Genomic DNA, 19892 nt, shown 5'->3' with positions numbered 1-19892 from the left:
ACGGCCTCTTGGCGGCTGCTCCGCCGCAAAGGAAGTCGGCGTCGAGCGCCGCCTCCATCACGTGCGTGCCCGGCGGAGCTCGTGCGCACTGGGAAAGAGTGAGTCGCCGACGGGGGTAGAGAGGGCAGGGACGAGGCGGGCGAGTGGCCGGCGGAGGTCGGACGCGCCGGGGCCGGGCGGGCGAGTCGCCGGCGGAGGTCGAACACGCCGGGGCCGGGCGGACGAGTCGCCGGCGGAGGTCGAACGCGCCGGGGCCGGGCGGACGAGTCGCCGGCGGAGGTCGAACGCGCCGGGGCCGGGCGGACGAGTCGCCGGCGGAGGTCTGGCGCGCCGGGTACGGGTGGACGAATCGCCGGCGGTTTCCGTTGGAAGCGTAGCACAGCCGTCTGCCCGCCTCACGGTCCTGACTCCTGATGCTGGGAGGAGATGAGATTTCCAGATGAAGTCACTGCCTCACGGGAGAGACGAAGACCAGTGCCTTACAGCCTGGCCACGTGCGGGAGTCTCACCCACCGCCTCAGGAAGACCGTTAGATGAGGATCGGACGGGCGCGAGTAGGGAGCACCGTCTAAGACTACACAGTGCTCTGGCATTAATTAGAATTTGGGTTTTTCTTTCCACTAGTAAAAATGCCCGTGCGTTGCCACGGGTATTCAAATTTGATTTTTCAATGCACATATATAATTTGAAACTCAGTATGAAAATTCAAATTCAAATCAAATCAGAAATATTATAATATGCTATACCATGATAATACTGAACACAATAACATGATATCATTGTCATAATACAACTACATTGCTTTGAAGAACGTTATAATAATTGACATCATTTATAAAAATTAAATAAGCACTCGACTAACTGTTTATACATTAAAAGAATCTACACCTCGATGCTCCTTAAATACTATCGTACAATGCTAGGAATATTTTCTTTCGCTTCACTTTTACTGTACTTGAGCAAGCGTACCAAAAAATTCTTCTTGAGCTCAAAAACATTCTGCACAACAATACTTCACATTAACATGTATAGTTCATGCGAAAAAAATAAAAAAGTGCAATGTAGTATACCACCCACCGTGCATATCGTATCAGAGCCTATCTCGTTGGATTCTTTCGGAGCATCAACAATATCAGTGTCCATCCTAGCTATTATCTAAAAAAGAAAATATATATGAAATAGAAAAATTAAATAAAGTCATACAAGCATGCATATGGAATGAAAAAAATACAATTATCTCCCACGGTTAAAATACACTTAAAAGTCCAACCACACTATTTCTAGCAGTATATTTGCCCCTCACATGCCCAAGAGCACCCACCAAAAATTAGAAGTGATATTTTTTTACGAATTAAATTAGAAGTGACCTACGCACTGGTAATGAGCGTGACTCCCTACTCTCCTCCTGACCACCTTCTGTTCTATCGCGCGCAGCCGCGGACGAGTTCGCGAAGGTTGGGGAAGGCGGCGCCACGCGGGACGGTGGCGGCGGCAGTGTGCTCTTCCTGCACAAGTGCTTGTTACGGATGTGTTGTCGTGTCGCGTCGCGTGGAGGAGTTGCACTACATGTCGTCGGCGTCGCCGAAGCGCGGCTCCACAATGGCCGGAGGGCCTGAGACAAGTTCTGACATTGGCGGCGCCGCCATGGCTGAGCAAAAGAGGACGAATTACAAGAACATTTAGATCGGGGTATATTGGTCCAGGAATCTTAGCCTGATCTTCAAATAATTTTTTCTTAAAAAGGGCAAATTGTTAAAGCGTCAAGTAAAGAGGGGCAAAAAATCTATTGCAAAGTACTGTAATTGAGGGCAATAAAATTCCCCTTATTCTCCCACCTCTCAACTCTTCCCCGTCCATCCCTTTTTCTCACTGCTCTCCATGTCGGCCGCCAGTTTCACTCGCCCTGCCGCCGCCGCCCCCCGGCTTGGCTCGCGCTGCCGCCCCGCGCCCTTCCTCTCCAAGCTCCTCCCGCTCCTCGTCTCCGCGCCGCCCTCCCCCGTCCTCTCCTCCGCCCTCTCAGGCGCGCTCCTCGCCGCGCTCGATGTCGCGGACCCCGCCTCCGCGCCGCTCGCCCGCGCCTTTCCTCGCCGCCGCGGCCTCCACCCCCCCCTCCGCTCCTCCCTGCCGACGCCGCGCCCGTCGCCCAGCGGCTGCTCCTCGAGTTCGCGGGCACCGACGAGGCGCCGCCCAAGGCCAAGGGGAAGGGAGAGGACGCCGCGGGAGAGGAGAACGGGGGGATCGGGGAGGTGGTGCAGAGGTTTGATGGGGAGGAGATCGAGGCGCTGGAGCGGAAGAAGGTCGCATTCAGACTCATCCTTCAGGTGCTGGGGGGCGAGGCGGGACTGGAGCCCGACAAGGTTGCCAAGGTCAGGAATGCCGCAGCATGGCAGGTCCGTTCGCTCACGGATTTTCTCAAGGTTAGCCCCCGTGTGTCTTCTCTCTATTCAGACCCATGTGTGTTCTTCAACTTAGGTGTTGTCAATTTGTGATCATCCTTTCAGTCAGAGGCGTAGGATGTTGTGAATTTCTGACCATCCTTTCGGTCAGAGGCGTAGCATGTTGTGGTCCTGTGGGATTGTGCTGTACTCCCCGTTCTGGTTGGCGCTGTCGCTACCGTTGCATTGCATGCTCCAGCTTCCAGGGGCAACACTTAGCTTCTCCAGCAATTCACCTTCTTCGATGGTTGCAAATGGTTGTGGGTTGTTTGTAGCAGCCAAATTAAGTGCGTGTTAGGTAGAGGGGACACTGGTGGAAAAAGGGCCTTTGGTCGCGGTTCGCAACTGCCATTAGTCGCGGTTGCGCAACCGCGACCAAAGTAGCGCGACTAAAGGCCCCCCCCTTTAGTCGCGGTTCCTTACGAACCGCGACTAAAGGCCCGTCCACGTGGGCGCCAGGCGGCCGTCCGGGCGGAGGACCTTTAGTCGCGGTTCTTCTGGCCAACTGCGACTAAAGGCCGCCGCAGGTTTAGGGTTTTCGGCCCCCCCTCAACCTGCCCCCCCCCCCCCCTAAACATATTTTCTGTTTAATTTGTATATTGTTTTATTTCTTTTGTGCTTTATTGTAATTTTGAAGGAGTTTCACATATTCTACGGTACTACATATATACATGCATATGAATGTACAATTTCAAACAAATTTGAAATTAGAACCAAAAAGAATTCAAGAGGAATATACAACATATATTCAATATCATCGGATGACCATATACAAGTTTGAACAAGTTTCCATACATAATTTAATGCATGTATAGTTCTACGTCGTCGCAATGGTGTTCTCCTTTAGGATGGAGGACTTCCCTCCTGAACCATCCAGCTAGTTCCTCTTGAAGTGGTCGGAAGCGAGCTTCTGGACTAAGCATCGACCGGAGGTGATTCCTCTGAGCATTGAGATCACTCGGAACGCGCTCAGAGGTGTATCTCCGGATCATCTCACAGACATAGTATCCACACAGATTAGTTCCCGGTGGCTGCATATCGCTACCATTCTTAGCCTTTGACCGCATGAAATTTAGCTCTTTCTTGAATTCACCGACCTTTGTATCTGCGAACCGTCTCCAAACCCTACGAGGCAAAGAAAATTAAATGAACAAGAGAGTTATTAGTTAATTACTTGAAGCTTAATTAGGAAATGAACGAAATAGGCCGATCGATATAGAGCGCAAATGAATGAAAACAATTACTTTTGAATCATTTGTCTCATGTCGGCCCACTCCGCCTTATCCATATCCAGAGAGTCGTGGACGATACATTCTGATTTGTCAACTTTAATTACTAGCAGAATCCAGTGGAACCTGCGGACACGATACATGCACGATCGTCATGCATAACTCATCGATTAGCCGGCCACATACCATGCATGGAGTAAACAAAAGAGAATGTGCTCAAGACATAAACACTCACCCAAAATGGTAAGGAAATAGAATATCACTTTTGAGTTCCTGCTTATCAAGAAACCGCCACAGGTCTTTCTCCACGTCGGCGGGGTGATGCTTTAACGTATATCCATTAACGATATGTGGGTCAATGAACCCAACATCATGGATGCTCCTTACTCTGCATTCCTTAATCTTCAATCTGCATGTATAATAGCGGACACAACAATATAGTTAGGACATATATATATATATATATATATATATATATATATATATATATATATAGAGCTGGCAATATGAACGAGATGGGGTAGAAATAAATCACTTACAGAACGTAGCAACTGATGATAGATTTGTCGAGCTCGCGCAGATTGAAAAGCTGGAACAATTCACTCAGATGAATTTGTACACAGTATTGTTTGAAGTGATGCTCATATCCAACTTCCGCATAAATATAATCTTTGGCGTTTTTATGTTTTATGTAACCCTTGTACCAGTTCAGCAGACCTTTCATTTGTGGAGGTAGATCCTCTTCCTGCGCAGGCTCGACGAGAGGCCCATTCTTTACATATGTAAGTACTACCTCCTTCACTGGCGCCTCATCAAGGCCTAACAGTTCACGAAGAGTAATACCTAAGTTGGCCGCTTGTTCTCTGGCACTCGTTACAGTCAATCCCTGTGTTGCCGCAGCTTCTATGATTTCGGGGGCATCCGGACCGGCGGCTGTCACTATAAGCGGGGCAATCGATTGTTTACTTTGTTCCCCGAGCTGGGCAACAACTCGTTTCCCGCTTTGTGCACTTTGTAATTCCGCTTTATCGGCCTCCTCATTCTTCTCCTTGAATATGCGTGCCTGATTCTTTAGTTCACGTGCATAGTCATCAGGCAGATTCTTCGCAGCTTGGGACGGTGCGTTCAAAAATGACTTAGCCCACATCTTTTGCTCATCAGAAAATACTGGCTTGGGCTCGGGATCTCTTTTCTTCTTGCAGGCCGCCTTCCATTTCTCTAAATCAGCAGCCGCGTGTGCGTCGACTTCCTCGGCACTACGTTCCCAAGGCCTCGTGGGGAGAGGCTTCAGTGATGGCTCCGGTACCTTTGTTTTCTTAGGTACGTAAGGGTCCGGGTTAATAATCCAGGACTGCTGCTTCTGCTTCTTCGCCGGAGGTGGATTGGGGGGCGGCGTCTGCTTACCCGCCCGGGGCGGACTAGGGGGCGGCGGCTGCTTACCCGCCGGAGGTGAATTGGGGGGCGGCGTCGACTGACGTGAAGGAGGTGTAGGTGAAGCACCACCACCACCACCGCCACCGCCGCCACCACCACCACCGTAGGGGGGTGGACTTATTGGCGCCTCGTCTGGAAACTTGATAAACTTCTTCTGCCATAGAATGAACTGGCGCTTGACATCTCCAAGTCTTTTCGCCCCTTCAGGTGTAGCAATGTCAATGTCCAGGTCCTCAAACCCTTGGACTATCTCCTCCACCGTGACACGAGCATAGCCATCTTGAATGGGGTTGTTGTGGTGGAGTGCCTCCAGGTGGTAAAGCACTGCCGATGGCTACCTTCAGGGACATGTTCCCGATAGGATAATACAGATGACATGCTTTCATCTCCTTTATATCGTCCACGGGGTAGCGAGGAGGCTCCGGTGCAGTAATTTCGACCACCAGAGGCTCCGGTGCAGTAATTTCGATCGTCGGTGCACCAGCCGGTGAGGCCTCCGTGGAAGCCACGCTGCTTCTTCTCTGCTGCTGGCTTCCGAGATCCATTGGATGATCTTCTTGCTGCGCCCGAGCTGCATCTCTTTCGGCTACTAGTACACTCACAGTTTTCTTCATCACATCCATTTCTGATACCAACTGCGCCACAACATCTGCATCCCGATCCATCTTTCTCTTACGGCTTCTGTAACCGTACGGGTCATCGTTCTGGGGGAACCCTACTTTCCACGGAATGGGCCCCATGCCTCGTACACGTCCTCCGTGTTCAGGATTCCCGAGGGCTTTTGTCAGGGCGTCGTTCTCTCTGTTGAACTTGATCCTCCCCTCTTGAGCATCCCTCATTGCCTCAATAAGCTTTTGGGTGGGTTTAATTATTTTGCCCTGATAAACACACTCCCCTGTCTCCGGGTTCAGCGATCCCCCATGCCCGTACCACCAGCTTTTGGCCCTTGGGTCCCATCCCTCCGTACCTGGACGGATTCCTCGCGCCCTCAGCTCGTTCTCCATCTTCTCCCACCTAGGCTGCCAAAAGCGATACCCTCCTGGCCCATAATATGATTGTACTCCTTCTTGGCCGCATTATCCTTATTTTTTCGATATTTCAAGGAACTGCTCCGATTTCTTTTGCTTCACAAATTCTGGCCAATCATGTTGCAGTTTCTCATATTGTCCTTTGAAATCCGGAGTCTTGCCCTGCTTGACAAAGTCATGGGCTAGATTTTGCTTGTATTTCCGGAATGCGTTGGACATCTTAGAAAGAGCGAACTGTTTGACTAGCTTGCACCTCTCCTTGTTTTCCTGAATCTTGTTACCCTTCTCATCGTATTTGCGGTATTTCGGAGGTAGAACGAAATGTTCCATAAGCTTGTTGAAGCAATCTTTTTTTGTTCTCTTATCGACAAAAGTGAAACCAAGACGTGCCTTCTTTGGCTCATTCCACTCCTGGACGGTGATCGAGACGTTGTCTCTAACAACGGCTCTGCATTGGCTGATAAACTTGGTGGCGTTCTTGCTGGGCTCCAGCGGCCTGCCGGTTCTTCCTCGACAACCTCGATGGTGCATGTTTCTCCTGGTTTCATCGTCTTGGTTGCGCCACGCTTTGACGACGTACTCGATTTTTTCGACGATCCGGCCGATGGCTAAAATAAGAAAGAGAGTCGCGCGCGTTAGTACACACATATTTATTCAAATCAGTTAGTTTGTATCACCAGAGGCTCAATGTATATATATACCTCGGCGCCGGAGGTGGTTGCTACTTCCAATTGAAGATCGTCGTTTATCGACTTTTCTTCGGCATCATCTTGCTGACGGCGCCCTTCATCTTCACCCTCAAGGTTCAGATAAGAAGAGATATCATCTTCTTCTTGTCCGGTCGGCACATATAGAATATCGCCTTTTATGATGGCGCACATATGTTCTTCAAGGTCCGGATCATAGTTGTCCAGAATCGGGTCAGCTCTATCGTCCGCCATATGTCAGTCCTAAAAACATGTAGTAAAAACAAATTAATTGTGTATATGCATTATCACATCTCTTCTACATATAAACAGAGAGGGCGACGAGGGAGGCGAGAGGGGGGACGCAGTGACCGCGTGACCGAGAGACCGGTGGCGGTGGCGAAAGGGCGGTGGCGAAAGGGCGGTGGCGGTGGCGGTGACGCGTATTAGATGTGTATATGCGGACGATCGACCTCGCCTCGCAGTGACCGCGTGACCGAGAGACCGGTGGCGGTGGCGAAAGGGCGGTGGCAGTGGAGGTGGCGGTGCCGATCCTCTCTCTCGTAAAAAAACAAAAAAAACCCCACGCGTATACGGAGGGGGCGGCGAGGGCCTCGCCGCCCCCTCCATATACACGCGGGGTCGGTGGCGAAAGGGCGCTGGCGAAAGGGGGGGCGGCAGTGGCGGCGCTCTCGGGCGAGGGCGACGACGTAGAAGACGACGGCGACGGAGATTGAGGCGGCCGGAGAGGCGTTCGCGGCGCGCGGAGACGTACGGGGCCGGGGGGCAGCGAGGTCTTCGAGGGCGGCGGCGGCGGCGGAGATTGAGGCGGCCGGAGAGGCGCCGTTCGCAGCGCGCGGAGACGTACGGGTTCGCGGCGCGCGGAGACGTACGGGCGCGCGAGTAATTATAATTACGTGTCTTTAAGCTATTCCTTACAAAGTAATTATATTTTTAGAATTTTTAGAGTTATTTGTTAAGTTAATTAATTGTTAAGTTAATTTTTAGAGTTATTTGTTAAGTAATTATATTTTTAGAGTTTTTAGAGTTATTTTAATTGTTAAGTTAAAAAAACAAAAAAAACAAAAAAAAAACGAGAGAGGCAGGCGCCTGTGGCGCGCCCCGCCCTCTCTCTCTCCCGCGGCGCGCGCGCGGTTCGGGTGTGGGCGTGCGGCGGAGGTGTGCGGCGGCGGTTAGGGTGGGCGGCGCCGGCGGACGGTAGGGTGTGGGCGCGCGGCGGCGCGCGGAGGTGTGCGGCGGCGGTGGAGGGGTGTGCGGCGGCGCGCGGTGGTGTGCGGCGAACGACGATGTTCGGCGCGCGCGGACGTAGTCGACGATGTACGGGGGCAGGTGGCGGCGGTCGATGGCGCGCGGCGGCGTGCAGGGGCGTCGTCGAGGAGGCGTCGGCGGCGTCGTCGAGGCGGCAGAGGAGGCGTCGGCGGCGTCGTCGAGAGGCGGCAGAGGAAGTCGATCTCTCACAGTACACGAACGGGCGGAGGAAGAAGAACTGGCGCGGCCGTTCGGCCGCGCGATATTTATAGTGAGAGGGCTTTAGTCGCGGTTGGGGTCACCAACCGCGACTAAAGGGTAGCCTTTAGTCGCGGTTTGTGACCCCCACCGCGACTAAAGCCTTTTTTCGCCCCATTTGAGGTTCCCGCGGAAAAAAGACCTTTAGTCGCGGTTGGCCTGGCCCACCGCGACTAAAGGCCTTTTTCGAAATTATTTCGTTTTCTAAATGTGAAAAATAAAACTAATTAAACTCAAAACTTTAAAAATACAAATAATATATCAAAAAATTCAGAAAAATAAAACTAATTCATTTCAAAATATTAAAAATACAAATTATATATCAAAAAATTAAGAAAAATAAAACTAATTCATTTCAAAATGTTTAAAATACATATAATATATCAAAAAATTCAGAAAAATAAAACTAATTCAATTCAAAATTTTAAAAATACAAATAATACATCAAAAAATTCAGAAAAATAAAACTAATTCAATTCAAAATCTTAAAAATACAAATAATATATCAATAAATTCATAAAAATAAAAATAATTCAATTCAAAATCTTAAAAATACAAATAATATATCAAAAAATTTAGAAAAATAAAACTAATTCAATTCAAAATTTTAAAAATACAAATTATCAAAAAATTCATAAAAATAAAACTAATTCAATTCAAAATTTCTTCCCGGCCGCCTCTGTCTTCTCGTTGGCCCCCTCTTCCCGCCTCTGTCTTTCCGCCGACCCCCTCTTCCCGCCTCGTCTTCCCGCCATTTCTTCCCTGTCTTCCCGCCTCTTTCTTCCCGCCAATTTCTTCCCGCCAATTTCTTCCCGCCTCTTTCTTCCCGCCACTTTCTTCCCGCCTCCTATCTTCCCGCTCCCATTTTTCCCGCCATTTGTCACTACATATATGTAGCCCGGCTTGGCCAGCATTATCACATCTCTACAATCTCTCATCACTCTCTCATGGCTTCCACCGCACCCACTCTAACCTACCAGCAGGTGGAGGAGCTTTACGCCTCGAACTACCCTTGCCCACCGGGCTACCGTGTCCCCGCCGGCTGGAGCCTAAGCACCGGCGGCGTGCCGATCCCTCCCGTCCCTCAGGGTACTGCGCGCCGGGCGGCCATCACGAACCACTACTACCTCGACCTCACGCCGGAGCAGCGGATGAATCCCCGCTGGCATCCCGATAACCAGCATACTTGGGACGCCTTCTTCATCAATCGGCGTGAGAGGGCGCTCGCCAGGTATGAGGAGGACGGTCTGCCTCCTGGAAACTTCCACGAGGCCGGCCGTCGGCTATGGTGGTACGGCCGGACTCTGCAGAGCGTCATGGACTACATCACGGCCGGCGATATCCCCCGCCTGCGCTACCCTCAGTTCGAGCCACGAGCGCCGCCCGACGACAGCGACGACAGTAGCGACGACGACGCCGGCAACTTAGAAGGCGACGACTACAAGTACAACGGCGGCGGCTATGAAGACTACGAGTATGCATATTATACGCCTAGGCAGGAGTATGACTAAATCACTCCAAATTTCATGTATGCAGGAGTATGACTTAGTCACTCCAAATTTCCTGTATGCAGGAGTATGACTTAGTCACTCCAAATTTCATGTATGCAGGAGTATGACTTAGTCACTCCAAATTTCCTGTATGCAGGAGTATGACTGAATCACTCCAAATTTCATGTATCATCAGTGCTATCTCGAGTCAATTGAATCATTCGAAAATGGACACCAAACACATCACGGGTAATATAATTCACATGATTCATTCAACAAAGTTTGGTACAATAAATTATTACACATCATTTCTTCCCTTGTGTCCCTGCTTGCTTACGATTGTGCCGTATCCATGGAGCATCCTCATCATTTAACTTAATGCTTGGGTCGGTGTTCACTTTGAAGGGCGGAATTTCAGCAAACATATTATAGTCTTCTGACATGTCTGTCTTGTCCTCCACTCCCACGAATGTTTCTTTTCCTTGAAAGAACAATGTGGCGCTTTGGATCATCGCATGATGTATTGATCGTTTTCTTATCTTTCCGTTTCCTCGGTTTGCTACTCATGTCCTTCACATAGAAAACCTGAGCGACATCTTTCGCTAGGACGAATGGTTCGTCAAGGTAACCAAGATTGTTGAAATCCACCATTGTCATTCCGTATTGCTGGTCCACCTTTACCCCACCTCCTGTTAGCTTGAACCATTTGCACCGGAACAAAGGGACCCTAAAGGAGGGTCCATAGTCAAGTTCCCATATCTCCTCTATGTAACCATAATATGTGACCTTTTGCCCATTCTCGGTTGCTGCATCAAAGCGGACACCACTGTTTTGGTTGGTGCTCTTTTTTTCTTGGGCGATCGTGTAAAATGTATTCCCATTTATCTCGTACCCTTGGAAAGTCGTTATAGTCGAAGATGGTGTCTTGGACAACATGTACAGCTGATCTACAACATGATCGTCACTCATTAAATGTTTTCTCAACCAACTGCCGAAAGTCTCCATGTGGGCCTTCCTAATCCAGGATTCAGGCTTCCCAGGGTTGTCCGAGCGTAAAATATTCTTGTGTTTCTCAAAGTACGGAGCCACCAAGCTGGACTTGGTCAGAACTGTGTGGTGTGCTTCAGTCAGAGAATGGCCGTCCATACATATCGTTGATTTCCTTTCGATCGTGCCTTTTCCACTTAGTCTCCCCTCGTGCCGCGATTGAGGAAGACCAATTGGCTTAAGGTCAGGAACAAAGTCAACACAAAACTCAATTACCTCCTCATTTCCATAGCCCTTGGCGATGCTTCCTTCTGGCCTAGCACGGTTACGAACATATTTCTTTAATATTCCCATGAACCTCTCGAAGGGGAACATATTGTGTAGAAATACAGGACCGAGAATGGAAATCTCATCGACTAGGTGAACCAGGAGGTGCGTCATAATATTGAAGAAGGATGGCGGGAACACCAACTCGAAACTGACAAGACATTGGATCACATCGTTCTGTAACCGTGGTAGAACTTCTGGAGTGATTACCTTCTGAGAGATTGCATTGAGGAATGCACATAGCTTCACAATGGCTACTCGAACATTTTCCGGCAGGAGCCCCCTCAAAGCAATCGGAAGCAATTGCGTCATAATCACGTGGCAGTCGTGAGACTTCAGGTTTTGGAACTTTTTCTCCGCCATGTTTATTATTCCCTTTATATTGGACGAGAATCCTGACGGGACCTTCATACTGCTCAGGCATTCAAAAAAGATGACCTTCTCTTCTTTGGTCGTAGCGTAGGCGGCACGACCTTCACACCGTTCCGGATGCCGGTCATCATGGTCTTTCAAACTTTGCTGGTCCTGCCGTGCTTCCTTTGTATCATTTGACTTCCCATACACGCCCAAGAAGCTTAGGATGTTCACGCAAATATTCTTCGTAACGTGCATCACGTCGATTGCAGAGCGGACTTCTAGGACTTTCCAATATTCTAGCTCCTAGAATATAGATTTCTTCTTCCACATGGCTACGTGCCCGTCAGCTCCCTTCGGAACTGATTGTCCGCCAGGACCCTTTCCAAAGATGACTTTCAAATCCTTGACCATATCAAATACCTCAGCACCAGTGTGTTCCGCAGGCTTCGGCCGGTGATCTGCCTTGCCGTTGTAATGCTTGCCTTTCTTTCTTCGGATGACCTTTCGGAAGAAATCGACGATGCCCAAGGTACACGTTCTTCTTACAATTTGGCAAATGTACACTTTCAGTCTCATGTAAGCAGTGCGTGCATGCATTGTATCCCTTATTTGACAGTCCCGAAAGGTTACTAAGAGCAGGCCAATCGTTGATGGTTACGAAAAGTAACGCTCGTAGGTCAAATTCCTCTTCTTTGTGCTCATCCCACACACGGACACCAGGTCTGCCCCACAGCTGTAAAAGTTCATCAACTAATGGCCTTAGGTACACATCGATATCGTTGCCGGGTTGCTTCGGACCTTGGATGAGCACTGGCATCATAATGAACTTCCGCTTCATGCACAACCAAGGAGGAAGGTTGTAGATGCATAGAGTCACGGGCCAGGTACTATGGCTGGAGCTCTGCTCGCCAAAAGGATTCATGCCATCCGTACTTAGACCAAATCTTATGTTCCTTGCGTCAGCTGCAAAATCTTTGAACTCTCTGTCGATCTTTCTCCATTGCGTTCCATCTGCGGGGTGTCTCAACTCCCCGTCCGACTTACGGTCCTCCTTGTGCCATCGCAACAACTTGGCATGCTCTTTGTTCCTGAACAGACGTTTCAACCGTGGTATTATAGGAGCATACCACATCACCTTGGCGGGAACCCTCTTCCCGGGTTTCTCGCCCTCAACATCGTCACCAGGGTCATCGCCTCGATCTTATAACGCAATGCAGTGCATACCGGGCATTCATTCAAATTCTCGTATTCACCGCGGTAGAGGATGCAGTCGTTGATGCATGCATGTATCTTCAGAACCTCTAAACCTAGAGGGCAGACAACCTTCTTTGCTTCGTACGTACTGGCGGGCAACTCGTTATTCTTTGGAAACATATTCTTCAACATTTTCAGCAAGTTTTCAAATGCCGAGTCAGCTACACCTGCCTGTGCCTTCCATTTCAGCAAATCCAGTGTGCAGCCCAGCTTTTTCAGACCATCATCGCATCCGGGGTACAGCGCCTTCCTGTGATCCTCTAACATGCGATCCAAATTCTCCCTCTCTTTTTCAGTTTCGCAGCGTCTCCGTGCATCAGCAATGGTCCGACCAAGATCATCAACGGGATCATCACGTGCCTCTTCTTCACCTTCCCCTTCACCTTCCCCTTCACCTTCAGCATCCTCCATGAAAGTATCACCGAAATGAGCAAGATAGCTTTCATCGATGAAATCATCCCCTTCTTCATCTTCTTCCATTATAACCCCTCTTTCTCCATGCTTGGTCCAACAATTATAGCTTGGCATGAAACCGTGCCGAAGCAGGTGCATGTGAACATCTTTTGAGGAAGAGTAACCCTTCTGATTCTTACAGTTAACACATGGACAGATAACAAAACCCCCCTGCTTGTTCGCATTAGCCACTACGAGGAAATCTTTCAAACCCGTACTGAACTCGCCGGAGAGTCGGTTACCGTACATCCATTGTCGATTCATCTGCATTATTATAATATAAAATATATAATTAACCATCATGCATTTGTTAAACTAACTAGCTACAAACAATATAAATTAAACAATGAACTACACACATGCATATTTTATCAATGACACATCAAAGGTTCAAGTTGCTAACCGCGATCGAGGAGGAAAAAATAAATGAGAAAGCTCAAGTGTGGCTCCAACACTTCATATCATGTTTGTCTCATGCTCTTGGGGCATTTCATCAAACACCTTATGTGCATAAGAGGAACCAAAAGCAAACCTAACACCCACTTGTGAAGTTTGTGAAGAGAATGGCTCCAAATGGCTAAGTGTTGGCTGCTGGATGGGTATATATAGGGGAGGGGCTTTAGTCCCGGTTGGCCTGGCCAACCGCGACTAAAGGCCTTCGGGCACCTTTAGTCGCGGTTGGCCAGACAACCGCGACTAAAGACCCCCACGTGCACCAGCTGGCCACCGAGCGCCCTGGGCCCAGGCCTTTGGTCGCGGTTCGCCTCCCGAACCGCGACTAAAGGTCACATTAGTCGCGGTTCCTATAGCTTCACGACTTATGGGGCTCACCGGAAGCCTGTTTTTCTACCAGTGGGAGGATCCAAGTATGCGCTATAGTGCAAACCTTGTGTTCAATTTTTTACAAGGGTTTCCAATTAGTGATCGATTGTTTCATCAGAGGGGTAGCATGTTGTCGCATTGTACTGTACTGTTCTGCAGTTTACGTTGCTGTGAGTGATCCATTGCTCAAGCTTCAAGGGGGCGCGATTAGGTTTGGTTTGTCAAGATTAAGAAGAGTGCCCTACTCATGGATCCTGTCCCACCGATCCCATTAAACCATATACCAATTTTCCAATTAAAGTCAACAGCCACATTGTAACCGCCTGTTGCTTTTATGTATCTTTATGGATGCGTTGTCTAGTGTGAAACCTATCATTCCGGTGCAGGCTGACATGACGGGCTGTAGCCCTGGCGCTTTGTTCGAGGCAGTAATGAAGTTGAGCTGTGAGATTATAGAGTTCGGCTGGACAAAGGATAGGGCTCTGGTTTTAAACACCTATATCTTTTTCAAAGCAAATTGTCGATAGAAATCTTGAACACCACGGTAAGTACTATATATAAAGGTGGGATGTGCTTGCTTTCTTGAGTGGTAAATTTACATTAACTATTTAGCAGTTTTTTTTCTCGAGACGTTAAACGCCTATATCTTTTTCAAAGCAAATTGTCGATAGAAATCTTGAACACCACGGTAAGTACTATATATAAAGGTGGGATGCGCTTGCTCGCTCCACAACATTTTGGAGCTCGACTTTCTTATTTACTTTTTGACATAATTTTTTTAAAGTTTTCAATAGTGATTTTTCGTACAAATTCCTGGTGCAAAATATTCTATAGTAATTTAATTATCTATCGGTAGTTTTTCACGGGAGTACATTTCTTTCGTGGTGATTCTAATTTATCGCGTTAAATAATTTGTAGTAATTTTTCGCGATGTAGTAACCACCTATATTTTTTCCCGGAAGCAATTTCTATAGTCATTTTTCGCGATGTAGTAACCACCTATATTTTTTCCTGGAAGCAATTTCTCGATAGAAATCTTGACTGCACAAGCCAATCTTACTTGATTTTACTTTGCCGAAACATAATCACTATATTTTAAATTGTTGCCAATCAGCATCTGTAAGTCGCATATAATGTTTTATTATTGTATAATGAGTTACTATGCCAACACATTGAAATGAGAACCAAAATGTATTTATTCAACCTCATTACCTCAGCAAACAGCTAGAAGATTATGCATTTGGTGCTCTTAATCTGCTATACAATCTAGGAAGAGTTCAATATTCCACGACGCATCATTAGTACTGTTTTATGACTATTTTTTATCTGAAGTTAGAATAGCTCATCACATATAAAATTCGTGCATCTTGTAACCGATGGATAGCTCATCACATTTTATTTTATTTGTGTCATAGGTTATGCCTATGCCACTCCACTTTTCGTACTTTGCCAAAATTTGAAATTTCACCTTTTGCCTTTCATTAGTAGATATTACATTTATTTATGCGTGTTATCCAAATTTGCTAGCCATGACAATTAAATTATGCTACTTTGTTTATGCGTGTTATCAAATTTAAACACAATGTTTTAACATGCACATGGGTGTATTCGACCAGTTATTTTTTCATGGCTTACATGGTTCTGAACTCTTGTTGTACTTGTTTTGTTTTAGGCGCAGGGGTGTATTATTCTTGAGCAGCTGGAGGAGTTAATGGTCAGATAAGTAGGTGGATTCTCGGATCAGTCCACCAATTTACGGATTTAAAGTCTTGGGTCAAGGGAATAGCTGTTGAGAAAAGGTCAACCGGTTTTGGTGGAATCAGATAATGACCCTTTCAGTTTTTGGTTAGACAAAGGCCAACCAGCTAAGGTGGAATCAAAGGTGATAGTTGTCTTTGGCCTATTTGCGCAGCTGTATAATTGAAACATGTCCAATTATATAAGACATTTTGTTGAAATATCTCATCATTTTGTTGAAACCTGTCCAATAATATAAGACATTTTGTATAGCTAAATTTTAAGTAGTAGAGATTAACTAAAAACATAAGCAATGTAATTACAACACCGCATCATGTAATAGTGAACAAACATCACATCACCTCGTATTAGTGATTCTCCACACCTATGGACGCTTAGTCTTTCATTAATACCTAAGGAAAATATTTTAGAGATTTTCTACGAAAAAATTTCAGGGTATTGGCTATTACGGAAGGAGTATTCCATAGAGAAAATTCATCCAGAGAGCACATAACTTGGCAAAATGGAATTTGGACCAGCATCACATGAAATTGTGAAGGCATTACTCGACACACAATCTAGATCGAGTAACTCAAGTGAGCAACAAAGCTGGCAGGTACACCCTTTGTCCCTCTCGGTGTAATTCAAGATGTGCATGCACACTTCTTTCTGCGATGGATGCCGTTTTACTCTTTTTCATATCAGTTACCTGAATCTCTCCCATCTCAACATCGGTTGAGCTCATCTATGCATGGTAGTCATAGAGTTAAAAATTAGAAAGTTAGTGGCAGATGAATTGCATACATGCATATAACAATAAACTGAACATGGAAGAGAGTAGAAACAGCATACGACCTACTGATTTATGCGTACGTATCAGAGTAGAAATAGTTGCAGTTGTATCCATAATTTTAATATATCATAATATTTTGTTGCCAAAGACATATTGTTCTACTGATGTATTTACCATTGCCTTCTAATATGCTACTCGTAGTAATGGTAAAGCAGCAGTAGCAAGCTCTCTCATCTCTCTCTCAAACAAGAGCAGCAACAAACAATAGTGCCTCATATTCTCTAATTCAGCAATTAAATTACGATAATTGCTGCATCTCAATTATAGCAAGCTCTAATTTTTAAGTTTACCCTAGTCAAGATGCAGCAATATAGTCCAGTTTGGCTTTGAACCAAATGCCTGTCTTGGAATTTCGAATCAAACAAGGGATAATACAGCTAATCAGGCATCTAAATTTCACCTAAGTTAAAGAACAGATTTAGACCATTTCTAATCCAGTAGATGGCTAATGAACAGATTTATACCATGAAAGACATTACATGGGGCTAGGATTCATTTTACCTGGTGTATATTTGGTTTACAGCAGCACAAATGAATGGAGAGAGGGTGATGGTGCATGAGCTTGTATTATAGAGATTAGATTACATACCTTGAACGAGATGAACTTCTCTGCAGGTTCGACTTTTGATGTCCCTTGAAACTTGTTTGAAGAATGGGCAGGTTAAAATCTGGATAGATGAGATCTCTCCCCGGCGGTGCTTGAGGGTACCTTTTATATGTCTGCTTCCTTATCACAATTTTGGTAAATGTTTTAATTACCATTACAATAGCGGGATGGTATCAAACCGGTAATTAGGGGAGATGATTTATTACCTACTGAAGCGTGATTTTACAAAGATATTTTATTTATGGTAGGGAATATTTTGCGGGTCTGATGGAAATCAAATTAATTCAATTGCAGGCGTGTCTTCGGTTTCCTTATTTGCTTCTTTTACCTAAATGGATATGTGCTCCTTCCCTGATCCGTGCTTATTAATTGTTCGATCAGGCCTTGTTTCTCCGGGTTTAAATGCGCTGGAAATTAGGGACTAATCCCACCAGAAATATTTCACATGCCTTTTTTTCTGAATAGTGCGAGAGAAAAAGAAAAGACATGATTCTGCGGGATCTCCGGATACCATTTTTATGTGTGCACAATTATCTTAAATTAAGTAATTACATAATCACCATTACCATAGCGTGATTTATGGGTCGAGTTGATTTTAGCATCCGGAGATCCTATTTGGGTCGAGTTGACTTACTCATTGATCCCCGTAACTTTTGGGTTTGTTAAATGAGAGCATCTGGAGATACTATTTGGGTCGAGTTGAATTACTCAGTGATTTGATCCACGTAATTTTTGGGTTTATTAAATGACAGCATCGGGAGACACTATTTGGGTCGAGTTGACTTAGGCATTGATTTGATCCACGTGAATTTTGGGTTTATTAAATGAGATGCTTTATTACAAATATTTTATTTTATTTAAATTTGTCTATTATTGTATGCCAGTTTTTGCTTAGTATAAAATGTTGTAGGTTTGCCTTGGAAGCTCTACCAGTTTTGCTCACATGTGTTTGCTAGAAGGTTCAAGTTTTATTGATGCATGTTTTCCTTTTAGAATGTGTCGCAGGGATAAAAAAGATTGTAAGCCAAATCCCCTACTTGACCGTGTTATAGATGTCCTTTTTTATTCTTCACGCTGAACACAAAATGAACTGCTCTACAGCTTCATGTCTTCAAGATAAATCATGTCTTCCATTATCCGCGCAAGTAGTAGGAGTAAAATGGTGCCTAATTAGAAATATTTATGTAGTGGTGTCGATGTGTTCATTGCTCTTTCTGGTGCTGTTGGAGCTCTATATGGTACACTGCATGGTGGCGCAAATGAGGTAAACTTTATTGAGCTTCCTCCTTGTTGATGCATTTAAGCGATACATTATTCAGGATCTATTAGTCTTTGTTGTTTAGGAGAATAGGAACCCATCTCATGTACTCACTGCCTTCCGAGACGTAGGCTTTTATAGCACCCATGTCCGGTTGCCGTACTTCCGCAGCAAGGCCATAGCACCCATGTAGCGACGCATCTTTGAAAGAACATTTCCCGCCCTTTTGGGTTTTGTGTGTTTGATGTCAACACTAGGTATATATTTATGTGTGTTGATGTAGACAGGTACAAGTGTTCGGAATATATTTTTGCTCAGCGAGATGGTCTGCCAGTTCTGATAATCTGAAGGGTTTTTATCTCTGGCGGAAGTTCCGGCCCCAGCAGGCGGAACTTCCGCCCTGGTACGTTCTGCAGCAGCCCTGTCAGCACAGTTTTCCTTGCTGCTTTTGTTCCCTGGCCGGAAGTTCCGGCGCGAGTGGCCGGAAGTTCCGGTCAGCGGAACTTCCGCCCAACTTCCGGGCAAGTTCCGGAAATATGGAATTGTGGCTCAGTATTGTTCTGTAAGGTTTTCGGGCATTTCCGGAACTTGGCCGGAACTTCCGGTCACCGGAAGTTCCGCCCTAGTTCCGCCCCTATCTTTTTCTGACAGGTTGCCTGATGAGGAATCTCCCTGGCGGAAGTTCCGGCCCTCCTGGCCGGTACTTCCGGTGCCAGTCGGAACTTCCGGCCCTCCTGGCCGGAACTTCCGGTCTTACGAGAAATGGTCCAAACGGTCAGATCTGAGAGCTCCAATCATATAAATAGCTCTCTTCTCCAAAGGGACAAGTTGCTCAATCATTGCACAAGAAATCTGCCAAGCTTCACCACCATTAGAGCCACCTCAAGAAACACAAGATTTGCAAGATCTCCTTCCTCCCCCAACCAAAGCTCTTGATCTTTGGAGATTCGAAGGAGAAGCCATCGATCTACATCCTCACCGAAGCGATTTTCATTTCCTCCTCATTTGTTTGAGGGATCTCATGCTAGTGTTCCTATTTGGTTCCCTAGTTGATTTGTGTTGATGTGTTGTTGTTGATTGTTGTATTGTTACAGATTTGGGAGCCTCCAATTCGGTTGTGGATGTGTGCCCCAAGAACCTTGTAAAGGCCCGGTTTCCGCCTCGAGGAAATCCCTTAGTGGAAGTGGGCTAGGCCTTCGTGGCGTTGCTCACAGGAGATCTGAGTGAAGCCTTCGTGGCTGTTGGTTTGGCTTGCGTAGCAACCACACTCCTCCAAACGTAGACGTACCTTCTTGCAAAGGAAGGGAACTACGGGAATCATCTCCGTGTCATCGCGTGCTCCACTCTCGGTTACCTCTATCCCATTCTATCTCCTATATATTGTGTAGCTATATCTTGCTTAGTTGAT

At 46.6% G+C, this 19892-nt stretch overlaps 1 protein-coding gene and 1 long non-coding RNA gene across 3 annotated transcripts in view; both read left to right on the top strand.

Moving 5' to 3' along the window:
• Nucleotides 1-1566: 1566 nt before the first annotated feature.
• Nucleotides 1567-19892, top strand: part of LOC139832447 (uncharacterized) — a 45185-nt gene continuing 26859 nt past the window's right edge. Inside the window, exons 1-3 of the mRNA XM_071822211.1 lie at nt 1567-1652; nt 1808-2215; nt 2384-2417. Coding sequence (XP_071678312.1) covers nt 1567-1652; nt 1808-2215; nt 2384-2417 — 528 coding nt within the window. The remainder of the gene's footprint in view (nt 1653-1807; nt 2216-2383; nt 2418-19892) is intronic.
• Nucleotides 15703-18400, top strand: LOC127307856 (uncharacterized). Of its 2 annotated transcripts, XR_011747016.1 has the most exons (4): nt 15703-15828; nt 15886-15911; nt 16222-16382; nt 17235-18400. It is a non-coding gene; the product is annotated as an uncharacterized lncRNA (long non-coding RNA). The 2 variants fall into 2 exon arrangements; XR_007855895.2 differs by having other exon boundaries at nt 15703-15911.

Source organism: Lolium perenne, chromosome 6 (assembly GCF_019359855.2).
Source record: "Lolium perenne isolate Kyuss_39 chromosome 6, Kyuss_2.0, whole genome shotgun sequence".
NCBI classification, from domain to species: Eukaryota; Viridiplantae; Streptophyta; class Magnoliopsida; order Poales; family Poaceae; genus Lolium; species Lolium perenne.
This window is presented reverse-complemented; position numbering and strand designations above follow the sequence as displayed.